Source organism: Dipteris shenzhenensis, chromosome 13, assembly GCF_047967505.1.
Source record: "Dipteris shenzhenensis isolate YYH24624 ecotype China chromosome 13, Dip_SZ_1.0, whole genome shotgun sequence".
NCBI lineage: Eukaryota > Viridiplantae > Streptophyta > Polypodiopsida > Gleicheniales > Dipteridaceae > Dipteris > Dipteris shenzhenensis.
In genome coordinates, this window is record NC_141608.1 from 50,971,329 (window position 1) to 50,990,036 (window position 18,708).

At 39.2% G+C, this 18,708-nt stretch overlaps 1 protein-coding gene across 1 annotated transcript in view; it reads left to right on the forward strand.

The window, feature by feature from the left end:
* LOC147895544 (protein TIC 22, chloroplastic-like) overlaps positions 1–8,246 on the forward strand; it is a 39,912-nt gene extending 31,666 nt beyond the window's left edge. The window contains exons 5-8 of the mRNA XM_087383947.1: positions 5,970–6,029; positions 6,228–6,311; positions 7,499–7,534; positions 7,714–8,246. Coding sequence (XP_087240073.1) covers positions 5,970–6,029; positions 6,228–6,311; positions 7,499–7,534; positions 7,714–7,803 — 270 coding nt within the window. The 3' untranslated portion in view covers positions 7,804–8,246. The remainder of the gene's footprint in view (positions 1–5,969; positions 6,030–6,227; positions 6,312–7,498; positions 7,535–7,713) is intronic.
* The last annotated feature ends 10,462 nt before the right edge of the window (positions 8,247–18,708 follow it).

Below are 18,708 nucleotides of genomic sequence, written 5' to 3' on the forward strand. Positions count from 1 at the left end.
CAAACTGCAAGACCTCGAGCTATGGAAGCAGCTAGGCCCCGTGGGTGTGCCATGGAGCTCAGCTCAGCGAGAAGTGCGAGAGAAGGGGAACAAGAGGCCTGAAGCGGTTGAACCTTTGAGAGAGAGAGAGAGAGAGAGAGAGAGAGAGAGAGAGAGAGAGAGAGAGAGAGAGAAGGGGGGGGGAGTAGTACTTTAAAAAACGCACAGTTTATGGTCATCACAAGAGTGGCTGGATTGTCTCAGGATGAAGCTACAAGCATCTAGCAAAGTGGTGGGCAAAATTCAGTCTGGAAAGTCTGATTAGAACTGAGGTATAGGGGCAAAGGAAGGCTCCAGATTGTTTGCTTCTGCGTGGCTTCAAAGAAGGGCTTCAATGGGCATCCAGCAAAGTACTGGGCAAAATTCAATCTGGAAAGCTTGATCAGAATTGCGGTATAGATGCTCCAGATTGTCTGCTCCTGTGTGTCTTCAAAGAAGGGCTTCAGTGGGTTGCAGATATTTAGGCAGGAGCCTGAATTAAATAGGGCAATTCTTGCCCCAGAACTGGCCAACCAAACCCACCGATTGTGTCCTAGCGGATTGGGTTGGCCTAGTAATCTGTTGACCAAAGCAGGCTGACCTGGTCTGGTTATTTGAACCGACATGCTTGTTGGTTGACTGCAAGGTTGGAACATTCCAAAAATCTGCCCGTTAGGTAGGTCATTCAGGTGCCTTTGTGGCGATCTTGATTTGGCCAGATTTCCACCTGACAGGGTTATCAGTCTGCAACCCGAATCTGCTGCAGCTGAGCCTACCCTTCCTGTTTACAGATCCACTACCCCGATGTCCTCCTTATATGGGGGCTCACAAGCTCACTACCACTTCATCAGGGAGTTGATCACGGATGAGTTGATAGAGCTGAGTTACTGCCTACAAAAGAAAATGTTGCCGATTTATTCACCAAGGCTCTTTCTCGTGAGCAGATGGAGCATCTCATTCCCTACTTATTCTAAACCGATTAATGTGCAAGGGTACCAATTGAGGTGTCACACGATATGAATTGTCTGACACCTCAATCGGTAACCCTTGCACATTTCCTAAACCCTAAACCCTGATGTCCTCCTCATATGGGGGCCATAGATGGGTCGATGATCTTTGTACACCCCCTCATTGACTCAATGTGGGCCAATCCTTATGTCAAATGAGATGCTCCTAGAAGGGGTGGAATGGGAGGATGGATGCGACCACATGCGTGGTGATACCTCATTAGGCGTGCCCTTTCAGCCCACCCTAAGACCTCGATACGTGAGGTACTAAAGCTTCCAAGGTTCCTTGACCCCTCTCCCTATAGTTCTAGTCCCTTTTTAATCCTGACACGTGGCACTCACATGACTCACACATAAAGTAGTACTAGATCTCCTAGTACAACACATCACACCACACATCTCACACACTCTTTGGCTATGATATCTCCAACATCCCACTTCAGAGCAAAGAGTGTAAGATCTAACATGCCAAGAGTAGACCGATCCCCCCTCCACCGAGATACTGCAATGAGCAAGTCCAACTATCCAACACCTCCCGTGTGATAGTGATTTCTTAGTCAGCTTGCGACAGGCAAGGGCAAACCATCACTCGTCACCCTCCCTTACTTTGAACTGGGTGGTCAATACCATCAAACCAAAGTTAAGAACCATACAATCATTTTTGGGGGAGAATCCAAGGAAAAGTACCTTTTATTGACTCCAAATACATTGAGTTTAGAGGGACAACTCAAGGCTGAGAACTTGTATTGACTCAACATAAACATACATAGAGTGAATCATCATCTACCACGTGGAGAGGAATAGATCATGCAACATAGCAGATGAAGCTTCCTAAAGCAGCAAGAATATTTCTCGAAATAGAGAATTGAACGAACTTGAATCAAATAGCTGTTGGAGATATCATAGTCAAAGAGTGTGTTACTAGGTGATCTAGTAGAAGCCTATGTGTGAGTGCCACGTGTCATCATGGGACTTATCCCATATGCACTAGGTGCTAGTGTGTGAGTGTGTAGCCTATATGAAGGCTTGTACTTCACTTGTCATGATATACTTGATGAATACCCTAATTCTGCTTCAGCCCTTCTTCCTGCAGCCCTTCTCCATTTCGCCCCTTGTTCATTTCCGCCTCTAGCTAGCCTATTCCGTCTCCATTCTGCCTCCTCTTTGCAGTTATTTGCTTCAGTTGGTGCCTCCTTTCGGCCTTTTTTGCCTCCATAGCCAGCCACCCTGATTCGAGACCTTTTGGAGCTCTAGGTGCCCTTCACAGCCTCCTTCCTTGCTGGTCGGATCATTGCACCTGCACGTGTGGACCTTCAAGTCTATTTCAAAGCACTTCATCACCGAATCTAGGGTTTTTGAGCTCCTGTTGCATAGTCGCCTTCAATAGAGCAGTTTTGGAGGTTTTTCAACGCCAAGAACAGCCTTTTATTGCTGTTGCTGTGTAGTCGGCCACTTGACATTATCTGCAGTACTTTGAGGCCTTTGAAGGCATTTTGGAGCAGTCTTTTGGCTTCCAGAATATCTACATTAGCTTGGATTTCAAGTCAACAGCTACGTAGATTTAGAGTCGCCTCGAGACCTTCTTTGGTAATAAAATCACCAACTATAAAGTCTTTTTGAAGCTCAAATTTTATGATCTGAAAATTGAAGAGAGTGATCATCTAGCTCGGTTTCAATCTCTTGTTAAACAACTCTCAAGTTTGAAAAGTGTCCCTAATGACGAAGATAAGATGGTCGTCCTTATGAAGAGTATGCATGGAATTTTGCGCTTTGAGCACTCTTGAGATCCTTCGTCTTGCCACTACCACGTTTGATGATATGGTGGCACTTATTGAGAAGGACCATTGCAATAAGGAAGCCGCTTTTGCCTCTCCTGTTGATCATGCATTTGCTTCCACAAGCAAATGGAAGACCAACAATAACATTATTTGCAGGTTTTGTAAGAGAAAAGGACACATTGAAGCCCATTGCTTCAAGAAGAAAGCACATGAACAAGAGAAGCATCATGCCAATCTTCTGGCTGAAGACCAAGCTGAACTTGAAGAGCCCTTGGAGGAGATACATGCAGCTACAGCAGCCTCTCTCTCAACGATGAGGATCTATTTGACCAGGGTTGGGCTTTCTAGGTCCCTATGCTATGTGTGTTTGTGTTGAGTCAAATAAAGGCTCTCAGCCTTGAGTTGTCTCCCTAAAGTGAATGTATTTCGAGTCAATAAGAGGTACTCTGCCAAGGGTTGTTCCCCAAAAATGAAAGTATCGTCTTTTACTTTGGTTCATGATATTGACCACCCTGTTTAGAGTAAGGGGGGATGACGAGTGATAGTTTGCCCTTGCGGGTCGCAAGCTGACTGAGAAGTCACACTCACACGGGAGGTGTTGGATAGTTGGACTTGCTCTTTGCAGTATTGCGGTGGAGGGGGGATCGGTGTGCTCTTTGCATGTTGGGTCTCACACTCTTTGTTCTGAAGGGGGGTGTTGGAGATATCATAGTCAAAGAGTGAAGCGCTTTAGCAAATTAGCTCCAAGCTACATTGAGATGCTGTAGTAGGGGCATAGGTGGACCAAAATGCACCAATAGGTCACCAATCCAAGAATCGGCTATTCTAGATGAGTTAGAGGCTACAAATAGTCCCAAAACGGCTCTGTTGAAGGCGGCTCGCAGGAGCAACCTCAGGACAACACAAAAATGCAAGCAACAGCTCCAAAAATGGTCGAAAAGGTCTCCTGAAGCGTCAAAAATTTGCTCATTGATGGTCGACTTCTGTTGTATGGTTTAAGGGGCCTCCAATGTTGTGCTAAAATTATGCACACTCATTTATGAGCATGCTCCATACGTTTTCTTGATTTGTTAAAAACCAAAATGGATTGAAATTTTGGAATCCAAACTAGTGGAACTACTGCATGGTGATCTTAAATCATCGATAGTTGGTGATATTGGTATCTTGGAAACTTGCATTCAAAATTTTAAATGTAACGTTTTCTATAATTCCATGAAGGGTGGCAAGCAGAGGATCGATTGAGGGGTCTATGTAGGCTAAACGGGCAAAAAGGAGCACAAAAAGGCTACAAAGAGAGGTGACATGAGGCGGCTAAGTGGGGAGGTGGAAACAGAGGCAAGGTGAGGCGGCTGTGCGAAAACCCTAATTGGGTAGGAGCAGCTGGAAGGAGGAGGCAGCTAGAGACGAAATAGGAGTAGGGAGATGATGATGTGGCAGGGTTAACCTGCATGGTGTGTGAAAAAGAGAGAAAGAGGTAGGGAGTGAAGAAATGGTAGACAAATGTAGAAAACCATGAAGGCTTTCATTCATTCATCATCACTAAATGCGACGATTGAAGTACAAGCCTTATATAGGCTACACACACACACATGCACCAAGTGCATATGGAATAAGTTTCTTAGTGACACGTGGCACTCACACATGACTCACACATGAACTAGTACTAGATCGCCTTGTACAACACATCACACTACACATCTCACACACTCTTTGGCTATGATATCTCCAACCAAATTCAGCTAGTATTTTGAGTTTTTCTATGAACTTAACCTTAAAATCCTCCCAAGATAGAGGCGATTCAGAAGTCCTCTTAAAGCTCTTGGAAACAGATATGTCGTCAGGCAAGTATGTTTCCAACACTGGGTTAGCTCACCAAAGAGAAATGTGCATCCCACTTATGGAGGCACGCCACCTTCTCTTCCCTTGCAAAATCCCGAGAGAGAAGGGTGGATGTCCTTGAGGCACAATAAGCTTCACCATTTGCTGGAGATATAGCTGCTACTGTTGTTAATAAGCTCCATCTGATTCATATATGTGATTTGAGCAAGCACCTGAGCCCTTTGTGCTAGCTCATTAGTTGTTGTTTTTTTCTTCATCGTCTTCTTTTATAAATTTAATTTGTCTAAAGTTGCTTACGAACTCCTTTGTTCTTTTGGTTGTTCTATTAAAAAAAGTTAATTTGTAAGATTGGATATATCTGAGCCTTTTGAAGGTATACTTGTGATTTGAGCAAGCCCCTAAGCCATGGTAGGCTCAGACAGAGGAGCAGAGAGGATAAGAGAGGAGGGCTAGGATTGAAGGAGAGCACGCTGAGATAGGCTCAGATTTGAATCAACCAGTAGGGGACTGGAAAGATAGCTTGCAAAGCTAACGAATTAGCCAACAAATGCAAGCTTTGATAGGCAAAGGAGGCTGTAGCTGGCTGGAGTGAACAAAGGGGGCTTGGAAGTGAAAGATCACTGACAAGATTGAATAGATGGCTGGAAAACAAAAGCCTGGAGGATCTTCCCTGATGCATAGCCTATGCATGGCAGACTAGAAGCTCAAAGGCACCTTTGAAATGCATCCAACCCTTTGACACCTTGTGTAAGTATGATTCATTTGCTACATAAGTGGTTTGACATTGTTCCATCTGGAGTGAATTAATAAGTAAAGGTTACATACACACTTGCATGTTCTGCAAACTGAAAAGCTCTATATGCAAACTCGAAGAGCCACAAGCACACCGAGAGTAGAACTACTCTCAGACGACTTTCAGCCCATTTGTGAGCATAAAAACTGACATGCAACAGAAAGATACACGTGCATGTTCCGACACTTGCATATATCAATTTGTAGGTGCCATTCAATTGTGATGAGCTGTGACATTGATTATTTTTTTACATTGTAACTGGAGTCAGTGCGATGGCGATTTCTAGTGATGGTCATATCTGCCAAAAGATGAGGAGTGTTTGCATGTTCAATTTCATACATGTGGAATATTTAATAGGATCAGTGAGAAAATGGACAGATGAGCTCTTTGGATTACTAGGCACATGCATATCCTGTATCTTCTTTCTGGCCTTTGTTTTTTGTGGCATTCGTGTAACCTTGTTGTGTTTGGGGCGTATGTGGTGAGTACATTGCAACATAAAATCTAATTTTGTTTTGCTTATGCTGGTGACAGTCTGAACATCTGATCCTAAGAAGCAGCAAACGACGATTTGTTCCAATTTTTTTCCGTAAGGTCTGTATTCTCCCAGCGAAGTTCTGTATAGTTTTGACACTGGTATTGTTTTAGTAAAGTTAAAGTTACAGATTACAAGAGAAATGTGGAAGAGACCTATGCAGGTTGGTATGCAAGCTCTGGCCTTTCCTACAGTTGTCCATGCAGAAGGGTGTATGAAGGTAATCTCTGCTTCTATGGTGTGGTTTTCGCTAACAGGAAGACCTAGAGAAGGCATTAGTAAAAGCTTCAAAGCAGCAACAAAGAGCAAATCCATCTATCCGAGTAAATATGGATATTCAGGTGAACTGAAAAATTTTCATAACTTGGCCAGTGAAATTATGAGCGCTTGTGGGCTTGTGTGTGCATGGGTCCAGAGATGTGTGGGGGTGGTGTGTGTGCATGTGAGTGAGAGAGAGAGAGAGAGAGAGAGAGACAGAGAGAGAGAGATGATATGATATGATACGATTGTATTAACATCCTTGTGAGACCCTTCAGGATCTATGGTACAGCCAATACATCTTTCTAGGGAGGGCACTCAAGGAGTGCAATCTCTGAGTCATTATAAAGCTTCTACATTGCAGTTTGAAAATAAGACATTAAACGGCCATACATCAGTTCAAGACTCCTCTGGTCTTTTGGTTTTAATTTAAATTTCTTGATGCTCACGACATAGTGCCCATTTTCCATCCGTCCTAGCAGTGTTGCCCTTGGCTAGTTCCATCGCCTTTTGGTTCAGCTGAGCTCGTGTGAGTTCTTCAGCTATCCATAACTTGGTCCCTTTCAGCTTGGTGAAGAAGCTTGATTTGTATAGCCTGTGTGCTAAGTGTAATTACGGCATGCCCTCTAGAGCGGTGGATATTAGTTGTGGAATTCATTCGATCTTCGTATTCTACTGGTAGGGCCATTCAATGCTAGGGGTGGCTGCCTTGATTTGTACTATAGTCTCGCTCTACATATCCTCGTTGAACCAGCCTTTAGGAAGGCCTTCTATCTTGATCTTTAGTGCTTTGTTGTACCTGGCTTCGTGCTCCTGAATCTCAGCCTGAATCCAGTTTTATTTACCTTTATGTCAACTGAGGGGAGAGATGTTGGGTGGAGAGAAGTGGGCTGGGCTGAGCAGAGTGGAGCTGAGCTGAGCAGACAGAACCAAGTTGGGCTGGGCTGGTCGGAGAGGAGTGGTTGGAGAGGGGCGGTCGTAGAGGAGCCGAGAGAAGTGGCTTGGGTTTGGCTGGGCTGAGCGGAAAAGAGAGAGGCGGTCTGGGCGGGGCTGAGAGAGAGAGAGAGAGAGAGAGAGAGAGAGAGAGGTGCTGATTTAAGTTGGTGTGGATTCCATGGTCGCTAATCCCTATAATGTATGATTCTGCATTTTTGCTTGTGCTTGAGAACGATCCACGTGGGCATTTTCTTGGACTGGCCTTTTTTGTGCATGCATGTCCATTGGTGGTAGGTTGAAGAGATCTTGTTAATGAATCCTTTGCTTGTGATAGGTTGGAAGCCTTGAAGATGTTCTAAAGAAATTGGAGGTAAGAACGTCTTTGTGTTTTTGAGTGGGTTAAGGTGAAGTTATTTATAAAAGACCACTTGGTATGTTGTTTTATTATGGGACATTCGGGTACCCCCTAGCATATTAAGGATGAGATCAACAAGGTGTGATGCAAAGGATCCGTATTTCTCCCTGAAGCTCAAATTTTTTGTCTTGCAGATCAATGATGAGAATTCTGGTTGGGGGGATTTTATATTTGTACCCCCTGGGAAAGACACTGTGGAACATTTGGGCAAAGCTTTGGGGTGACAACGTCAATTTGGCTTATGTCGATGTCTCTTAATTCATAAGTTTTTAAATTCGGCTATAATCAACTTGTAACATTCTTTACTCCTGCGGTGATGTGGTAGTTTGGTTCATTTTAGGGTGGGTTTCAAGTGCAATTTACAGGTTTGGTAGAGTGAGAGGTACGTAGAAATGCTTATGTTCTATAGCAATGCATTTTTGTCTTAAGAAGTCTTTGCTTGCAGAGGGCAATCAGAGTGTAGTGTGCAAGATGTATGAGGGTCAAGTTTGTGGCTATGCATCTAGGTCAATCTGATCTGAATTTATACTTAGCCGTGGAGTTAATAAATGCTTTGGAAAATCATCTCCAAGGTTGTCGCTATGATTAATGCGTAGGATTATGCATAGAAAGAGAGCTTGTATTAGTGGACTTGAAAGAACAATTTGCTCAGCTATATTCACCGCGAAGTTTGATATTGCGATCAATTCATTCTATCTTAATTGGTGTGTTGCTCTATTAGCTATCTTTTCTAAGCAAGAATTGCTCGTTTGAGAGGAAGTAAAAATGAAACACTATAGTGCTAGCCTTTGTCATGGCTGAGTTTGCCTTTACCTCCAGAGTGCCAACAAGCTAAGTACAAAGACACTGTATAAATGGACGCTCAAGTATGTGTGGGTGTGTGGATTTGTATGTGAGAGCATGTTTATACTACGGTCTACACCCACGGTTGGGCGCTGATGGCATCAGTGGGGATGTCATAGTAGCTAATCCTTGCTATGTGTCATGGAGTTTATGGTTTCCAACCTTATGAGTGACTATCATGAGATTGAAATTGCACTATGTTGTGTTTTTTAGAGGATGAGTTTGGGCATGTTCTTGGGCTCATTTAGGTATATGTCGTAGTAGCTAGTCCTTGCTATGCGTGATGGAGTTTATGGTTGTCAACCTTATGAGTGACTATCATGAAATTGAAGCTGCACTTTTTTGTGTTTTTAGATGATGAGTTTGGACATGTTCTTGGATTTGTATGTATATATGTGTGTGTGTGTGTGTTGGTCTTTAGAAGTTGTTGTAGCTTGAATGAAGAGAATGCGAACTACTATTTAATTAGCCTTTTCCTTTAGAGTTAGTCTTTGTCACGGTTGAGTCTGCCCTTCGTTGATGAAATGTTGGATAAATGGGTGCTTAAGTGAGCATGTGTGTGTGGATATATGTATATGTGAGTACATGTTCATTCTATGGTCTGCAACGATCATTGCGCACTGACGACGTCGGTGGTGGGGATGTCATAGTAGCTAGTCTTTATTGTGTGTGATGGAGTTAATGGTCTTTGACCTTGTAAGTGGCTATCATGACATTGAAAATAGTTGTTTCAAAAGGTATATCCCAACAAATTCCTTTTATCTTAAGTGGTGTGTTGTCCTATCATCTAGATTGTTTAAGCATGTTTTTGCTTTGATGCTTGTTTGGAAGAGACTAAAATGAATTTTTATAGTCTTTAGAAGTTGTCGAAGAGAATGTGGACTACTTTTTTATTAGTCTTCTCCTTTATTGCTAGTCTTTGTCACGATTGAGTTTGCCCTTCACCTTCGGAGTGTAGAGAAGATTGAGTATGAGGAGCATTGTATTAATAGTTGCTTAAATATGTGGGTGTGGATTTGTATGTGATAGCATATGTTTTACTATGGTGGTCTACACCCACTATTGGGTGATGATTTCAGTGGGGATGTCATAGTAGCTAGTCCTTGATGCATGATGGAGTGTATGGTTTTTCAATCTTATGAGTGACTATCATGAGATTGAAACTGCACTATATTGTGTTTTTAGAGAACGAGTTTGGACATGTTCATAGACTCATCCAGGTATATGGTCTACACCCAATGTTGGGTGTGATGATGTCATTGGGGATGTCATAGTAGTTGGTCCTTGCAATGCATGATGTAGTCCATGGTTTTCAACCTTATGAGTGACTCATACGATTGAAACTTCGCACTTTGTTGTTTTTAGATAATGAGTTTGGACATGATCCTAGATTCATTTAGATCTCAACAAATTATCCACGTTAGGTAACATGGTTTGCCTAATGGATAAAATGAACCCATTGTTTTGAATGTAGAAAATATGGCCGCATGGTCTCTTAATGTACTTGTCTTTGTACGAGATGCCTTGGGAAAACTATAGATGCCATTGGGACCTTTGGGCTCAAAGATTAAAACAATAAGTTGGTTACTATTGTTCAAGATCAAAGAGAGGCAAAACTCCCTCGTGTTGGCAACGATAATAGTCAATTGTCCTTTGTAGCCCAGGTAGAAGCGAGGGACAAAATTACAATTGAAGGTTGGCTAACCTTGAGGAAAATAGTCTCAGTCAAGATTACTTTAACCTTGTAAATGGATTGGTGCATCATCTAATGAACATACCTTTGTTGAGATCTTTGGCATGGGCATCACTTAGGCTAGAGTGATTGCGAGTCGTACTATTTTTGTGGAAGATGGAGTTGTCTTATGACTGCGTGGTCCATGGTATTTGGTGTGATATCAAGATCATGCCTTGGATTGTGATGTTGACATGCAATCTTGATATGCTTCTATTCTCACTTGGGCAACCCTTCTTCCCTCTTCCTTCTCAGTCGGTGGTTGCCCGTGTACTTTGCTCGTGGTAGCATTTTTTCCCTCCTTGCTCATCGCAAGTGCTTTTGCCTTGCCTTTTCTATAGCACTTCTATTGCTTTTGGTTGAGGGGGAATTAAACCTCCCGGTGTTGGATGGTTGGTTGCTTTGTTGGCATGTCATTTGGCCACCATTGAGTCTTTGTGCATCTGTTTTGCTGTATAATTAGACGATGCTTTACTATTGTGGATAAGTTCTAGTAATGGATCAGAGGCAATTATCCAATGCGTTGCTTGCCTGTGACCTTGACAAGATATCTTTATAGAGAAGCTTTCGCATTGTTTTTTTGATGTTTTTTATTTTCACCAAGATTCTAGTATTGCACTCATAGATTCATTCCTAACATGCTGTTGATTATTGAGTTCTAAATCATTGATTTCTTTCACATGCTCTTCATTATTGCATGCAATTTTTCCATTGGGGATGTTGAGAAGATATTTAATTTAAATGTGTTTTACATTATTTCATCATCACGTTTGACGTTTTTTAATCATGTCTTATTTTGATTTACTTTGCATACTTATATTTCATGTTGTTGCCCCCAAGGAGTCACTGTTCATGAATCCCATGTATTAAAAATATCCCTATTGCTTCATTTTTACATTTTCTCATGTAATTAAATAACCCTGTCTTACATGTATACATTTTTCAATCTTAAAATAACCTACACATACATTGCACTAAGTTGCTGTTTAATAAATTCCCTCATACATGTAAATGGCATGTACGTCTGCCTATTGAAACATTTCCCCTCCATGCACTAACGTGCTATGTAACAACGTTGCCCTTTGCATAGCTGGCCAAATATTCAGTAATATCTATCTTCTCTATTGTTTCATTTCTTCTATTGAAATCTCATTTTGTCTCATTAGTGATTCTTTGCTGCACGAGGAAAAGAGAGGGGGGGGGCGGTGAGGGGAATCAATGGGGTCATAGAGATAGGATGCTTTTATAACCTGACCTGTCTCTAAAGGATGTGCTTTGCAATGAGTGTATGCTTTCACATGTTCGTTATTGTATTTGTTTGGTGTATTGCTTGCAGCTTGTTTTGAACGGATTTGATTATAAAGACCATCATTCCTTCCTTTGCCACATTTATCAGATGAAAAAGTTGTGTGTGTAAGGCATTGGTGGAAGCATGTAGGTTCAATAAGTGCCCGGCTTGTAGCCTGTAGGAATTATTACATGGATTTCTTGTGCATATGTGATACTTCCAATGTTGATCAAAAGGAGTAGCCTATAAAAGGAGGAACATTGTATAGAATCATGTAGTCATTTGCATTCATATCATATGTGTCCGAGTGTTGCTTCTTTCATCAACCTTGACATAGAGATGACTGATTGTGAAGGTCTGTTCTTTATCTTCATGCTTAGATAATTGCGTAAGTGTGCAATTTTGATTGTTGAAGTGATGTTATGTATTCATGGGAGCAACGACATATCTTTCATTGACCTTAATGTATGCTTTTGATTTGTATGCACGTAAAACGCCACCGACTGTTCCCATTTTCCTTTCTTATGTCATAGGAGAAGTTAAAATTGACAATGTTTGCATCTCCAACAAATATAACAATGTTGCATTTGAAGCTACATATTCACGACCCTCAATATGTCTGGAGTTGCATGTTCATGATCATGAATCTAAGGTTTTCTTTTAGTTAGGATATTATATCTTCTACTATAGCTTCTACATTCTACTTGCTTTCCTACTAGTGCAACAAAATTTCAAGCATTTAATGTTATTTAAAGGCATATATTTTATTTCTTGGGTTAAGGTGCAAACTAATCTCACATTCGCATTAATAGCTTCTACCATGTAATATTTTGTAGATATTCATTTTTAAAAGGTAATGGCTCATTATTATTAGTGTTGAGTGATCTTAAATTTATTTTTTTTCTATACTTATGCAACAACATTAGTTTTTTCAAATTTGTGAAAGCTAATAAAGAACAAAATCTTTTAATTCAAATGGCAATATTTCCATCACCTATTTGGTAGAAGGTTTGGTAAGCATCGTATACGCTCCAACAAGCTTTTCATTTTCTTCCATAATATATATTTTTGATTTGACAAAATTACTAATGGCCCTATGTACTTGATTGGATTTCCTCTTTCATTTTCATCTTGTCAAGCACACTTCCTTCCTTTTCCTCCTTCCAAAGAGCTTTAGTAGTGAGTGAGACTTCCAATTCGAGGAACGTATTTATTTATTGTTGTATCATCCTTTGAAAACCGACATTTGGCATGATCTTATAACAAATTATAATGCATTTCTTTTTCCTTGTATTTTGTCAATGGTCATATGCCACTTTCTATTGTCACTTTGGGCATTTGCATCAAGGTGACACCATTATATGTGCAAAGAACTTGTTTTTAAAAGATATAAGAGTGAGGATTTGTGTTTGTATAGAATCCCTAGATCTAGCTCTTATAAAACCTTGAAGAGTTGGATTTTCGCATTTCTACTTCAAGCTTTTATAGTTAAAGTAGTTGGATGCATTTGAATGTAAGGGATACAGTATTTCTTGCTTCCTATATTTTGCACGAAGACACTTTTTATTGTTGCTATGGGAATCTCTATCTCATTGTCACTTTGGGCATCTCTATCTCAAGGTGACATATATGTGTAACGAAGCTGTTTTTTTGAATATGTTAGAGTGAGCAGTTTTATTTCATAGAAATAAATTATAATTGATGTTTTTATTCAACTTTGAACTAAAAGACATCTCATGAATACAAATGATTTGTGAGATAGTTTAAGCATTAGTAGCCCTAGTTTGATAAAATTGGTGTAACATCTCTTGACATGTTCTCCTCCTAGCATTAGAAAGGATCTCTAAACAATAGATCATTAGTGAAGAGGAATCTAAGTGATTCTCACTTCATTGATTAAAAACCAAATATTCTTTTCCCAAAGGAAGAACGATCTTCATTTCTAAGTGCTTTGAATACTCTAGAACCATTTGAAAGCAGATTGACCTTTCTGTCACCAACAATGCCATTTTTGAAGTACAGGTTTTGAATAAGTATGGGATCTTAATGATTCAAAAAGTTTAATATCCTAGACGATTGAAAGAGGACCTTTCCAATAGAGAAGGTACCACTATACACATAAGTGAATTGTATTATGTGGATTTTGTCATGACTTTGAACTTTGGAGATTGCATTAGAAATTTCAATTTCTTAGTGTAACAAAAATCCTCAAAATGATGCATCTCAAAATTATGCAGCTAACTTTTTGGAGCGACAAGCACTCCAATTTAGTGAAGGTGCAAGAAAGAAGGAAATAAATTAATTAAAAGTATTTGAAAGACTGATAGGCTTATGAGATTGGAAAAACTAGATGCAATGAGATAAATGGGTGGACCCTCTAAGCTAGAGCATCTACACCCCATGCAAGGGCAACATAAACATAGACATAGATATAGATAGAAAACATAAAGAGGTTTAAAAATATTTGGGAGCCATAATTTATGATAAGGAATGTTGGTTGCAAAAAACACACAACCAATAGTCCTTAATGATGCCCATGTCTCACTTTATTGATGAGATATATTGTGGAGATATACTAATTTTCTTTTCTTTCTTTTCATACATGTGGTACTCTTTCCATTATCACTATTCAATTCATATGTGGTACATATAAAGAAGGAAAGATTTCATGACATGGTGGAAAAGTTTGTTGCTTGGTTTGTGACAAAAAATGTTCTCTATTTAAATTCTCAAAGCTAAAAGTTGTGATCAGCCTCAATTGAATTGATTTTAAAGGACTTATGGGTGGACAATGTTCCACTTGCCATATTCTTCCATTGAATTTCTCAAGAGAATGCTCATCTACTGAAATCCACATTGTTTAGTCAAAGGGTGGAAGATAAAATTTGACAAATATGTTTGTTGTGACATGCTACATATCAATTGGAAATATACTGACAGCATAGTTTTGCTTTTGAATGTGGATACTCAATCTACTTGATTGTGTTTTGATGCCTTTCACATTTAGATAACTTTGACATGATTGTATTAACCAAAAGTCTATTACATTAAGATATTAAAAATGTTGTTATTTTTTTACAAAGATATACCTTTGCTCCACTTTTTTCATTTGTATAAATTCAATTGTTCACTAGATTATACTCTAATAGTCAAAAACTATTAACTCTCAGCACTCTTTGTAAGTCTCATTGTTTAAAACTTGAGAAATGGAGACATAATGTTTAGAAACACATTATGATGTTGATAAATTTTTTTATGAGTGATTTCCTCATAATGAATGTGTTTTAACATGTTTATCATACATGCTCAATTGTCATCATATAACAAAATATGCATGTAGAAGATCAATTGTTGTAAGGATTACAAGAGCAATTCAACAAACTTTTGTAGAAAACACTATTGTGTGTAGAGTGGACTCATTGCACAAAAACAAGAACTAGATATAATAATCCTTTTTAAAAGTACCAGTTTGATACTATTTTAATCATAATTAAAAACACTATTGCAGACCACCACTATGGAAAAAAAATAATGGGAAAAAGAGGCCTAAATTTAAGAGTAATTTTCATAGCAATTTTGAAAATTGTTGACATTTACGTAATTCTAAAAAACACAATACACAGTCTTTATGGTTTCCTAACATTATCAAAGGAATTGAAAACTTGGGCAATCTTTTGGTAAAAAAGATGTTAAAATGTATGAAATTTTGGTATAGCTACACAACCAAAAAGTCTATATGTAATCTCTTACTCTACAAGTTCGCCCTGTTCTATATCAACACCACAATTTCATCATGATCAAGGTCATTCTCATAATTTGGTTACAATTCAAAAGTGGATGATCCACTCCTCAATACTATCAACAAGAATATTCTCTTCATCCCTGTGAAGAGGTAATGCTTCGGATGGAACCTTCTCAAAGAGGATGTCTATTGTCTTCTTCCTTAGCCATTCATGATTTATAAGTTGGAAATCATAAAAAGTATTTCTACTTCTCCAAGATCAAGAACACGACAATCATGGCCAGTTTTGGTGCTCTTTTTTGTATTTTTGTACATAACTGATTCAAGAACATATTTCCCTTTCAATGGATTAGCATGTGTAGTCCTAAAACCATTGCACAACAATGGACTTGTCACTTGCCCTACAATCTAGAATGGATGTGAGGGTCCTCTTGAGCAAGAGTTGAAATCATGGATCCAACCTTCAAATCTTGTACGCAACCTGTTACATTTAGTGATCTCTTCTTGTCTTTGGTGAGATCGTCATTGAGGTACATGCCTCATATAGCTAGGTTGATTAAAGTTTCTACCTCAAGCAGTAGACCTTGGGGTTGTATAGGATATCTCGAGGGAGGATAAGATGTTGGCCATACGAAAGCCCCACTTGAATGGAGGGCCCAATTGAGTTAAAGCAATTAAGGCACCTACTTTTGGAGAAAACCCAACTTTTGGGAAAGCTAATAAAGCTCCACATTCACAAAGCAAGGGGTAGCTTTTAGAAAGCATGCACTTTATATTTGCCCACCCTAGTCTACAAATTGATGCTCCCCAAGTTGAGATTTATACTTAGCTCTTGCCCCCTCGTGAACCACCTTGTATAAACATATTTTTTATTGCAATAAAGAACTATGAGGAGGGAGATTTTGACCCCAAATGCTGTTCTTTCTCTGTCTCCCTCCTACTCTCAGATAGTCTCTCTAATGCAATCTCAATCTTGCTCCTCACTAAAAATTTCCTAAGCTTTTAGGTACTTTTCTAGCCATTAGACAAAGTGTTTTAGCATGGGCGATTCCATCTTCTTGTGGTCATGCTTTCTGAATTGCCAATTAACTAGAAGGCTACAATTTGGCTGAAGAGCTTGAGTTTGAGGTTTGGAAAAGATTTCCTCTATGTGTGATTTGGGAGCAAGGTACAAATAGTTCAAGGAAGACAATTTAGCATTGGAGTGTTTTCACAAGCATGTTGTAGCATTGTAATGGGTGGAAGTTGTTTTGTCATGTCGCCACTCTTATCAAAGTTTGGCTTCACATCATATATACCTTTGTTTGCAACTTAGGAGTAGGGTATACAGGGTCCAAGGAAGACAATTAAGTATCGGAGTGTTTTGCAAGGATGGTTGAATGTATCTTTTATATTCTCATGCATTGTAATCCATTAGTTATATAGCTACCACGCCGGTTGCCAGCACTTGTTCCTAAGTAGTGTGTTGGGACCTTGAGAAGTGGGTTGCAAGGCAGAGAGTTTTTCCTACTCCTATTAGCTTCTCATAGATAGCTTATTTTTTTAATCGTTTTCAAAGATATTGTGAGAATTTCGTGGTGGGTGGCTTGTAATCATACTATAGAGAGTGATCACTATGCTTCTGCCCTTCACCTCTAGTTAATGACAACATTGACATTTGAGATTTAACACGAGTGTTTTCAGGTCAATAATTTAGATGACGTATCCAAGGTCTTTGATCTCATTATGGAACTTGCATTGCTATTGTGTTTACATATTTGAATATGCCATTATTTCAAAGTTAATTAAGGTATTCCTATTGATGTGGTATGGAATTTGATTGGTAGTCTTCACATTTATATCTTTATGAAATTTCATATGTTCCTATTAATTGCCAAAAGTTTTTTCACCAAAGCATGTACTTCACAAAGTGGAAACAATGGATAAATTGTAAGCCATCCAGGGGCACCCAATCTAGAGAAGAGGTATGTTGCATAAAATATGGATGTGTTCTTTAATCATCTTTTTTGTTTATGTGAAATTGATGCTGAACGCTCAAGTCATTCAATTTCTTGGTACAATATTCCTCACCTTCTCCACCTTGAATGTCTCCTAAAACCATAAGTCTTTTTCAAGTGATAAAATTCACACCCTGGAATATAAGATTCTTTCACAAGATCCATCTTCTCTACCAAAATAAATGCATCATTTCTCCCAAGCTTCTTGGAGAATGTGCTAAACATTTGATCTATTTCATCATGAGTATGACCAATTAAGAGGAATCCAACTTTGATCTTATCAACAACTACAAGTATGCACATTACTCTAGGAATCTCTGCTTTTATTTTCTCTTGCTGTATTATTGAGTTCGAAATATAGTGTTCTTGGAAGAGGGCCATTTATTAATGGGATAATGCAATAAATTATTTTGACTCATAGATTTGGGTCATTGTGCAAATTTGGATACTAGAAAAAATACCTTAGCTTTGAGCTTTGTGTGATATAAAAGGCATCCCACAAGATGCATTTACACAAATGTCTCTTCCTTCACATCTTTTGGAAGTGTGGCAAGTAGGTGTTCTTTTGATCCATCCCATCCATGAAGATCCCAATATATTTATTAGAATTCTTCAAAGCACGTTCTTCTATGGTTTGCCAACTTTGAGCGTTCTTGAGATTCTTCAAGCACGTTCTTCTATGGTTTGCCTTCAGAAATGTCTCTTCCTTCACATCTTTTGGAAGTGTGGCAAGTAGGTGTTCTTTTGATCCATCCCATCCATGAAGATCCCAATATATTTATTAGAATTCTTCAAAGCATGTTCTTCTATGGTTTGCCAACTTTGAGCGTTCTTGAGATTCTTCAAGCACGTTCTTCTATGGTTTGCCAACTTTGAGCGTTCTTGAAATTCTTGCTCTCTATGGTTTAAGAGCCCAATTTCTTTGAGCTACATGTAAAATCAAATAGGAATTATTAAACACTCAAATCCTTTAGAGAATTGGCCTACACATGTAAAAAAGATTCCTTTTTCAATTGAGGTTGCTACCTCTTGTCATCAACTCTTGAAGTTTACACATATACTACACACTCTCATTCTGGCTTTTTGGGTATCTTCACATTATCAAAGAATTTCTTCCACAATCTACTAAAATAACTATAGCTAGCAAACTTTCCATCTTCTTCTAACATCTCCTCCTTGTACAATATGTGAACCTCAAATCTTGTGTAATTCTCCATCAAGCACAGTTTTCCTATTGTGGGCATCAAGTCTACATTCATCTTTCTTTGCACAAGTTGGTGCCTTGTGTGCCCCAAGCTATGAATATTTTTGAAGGCTGATCTGAAAATATGTACATGCCCTAAATGATACTGAGATGATACTATGCCTAGTCATCATTATTCAAAGGGATGATTGCTACATTCAAGTAAAAAACTTGTTCCTCTCGATTCAAACCAAAGTACTATGTCCTCATAGCTCTTAAATTTCTCACCCCTACTCTCCCTAAACAATTTTGAACATAACACAGGGTAGTGCATGTTTCCCTTG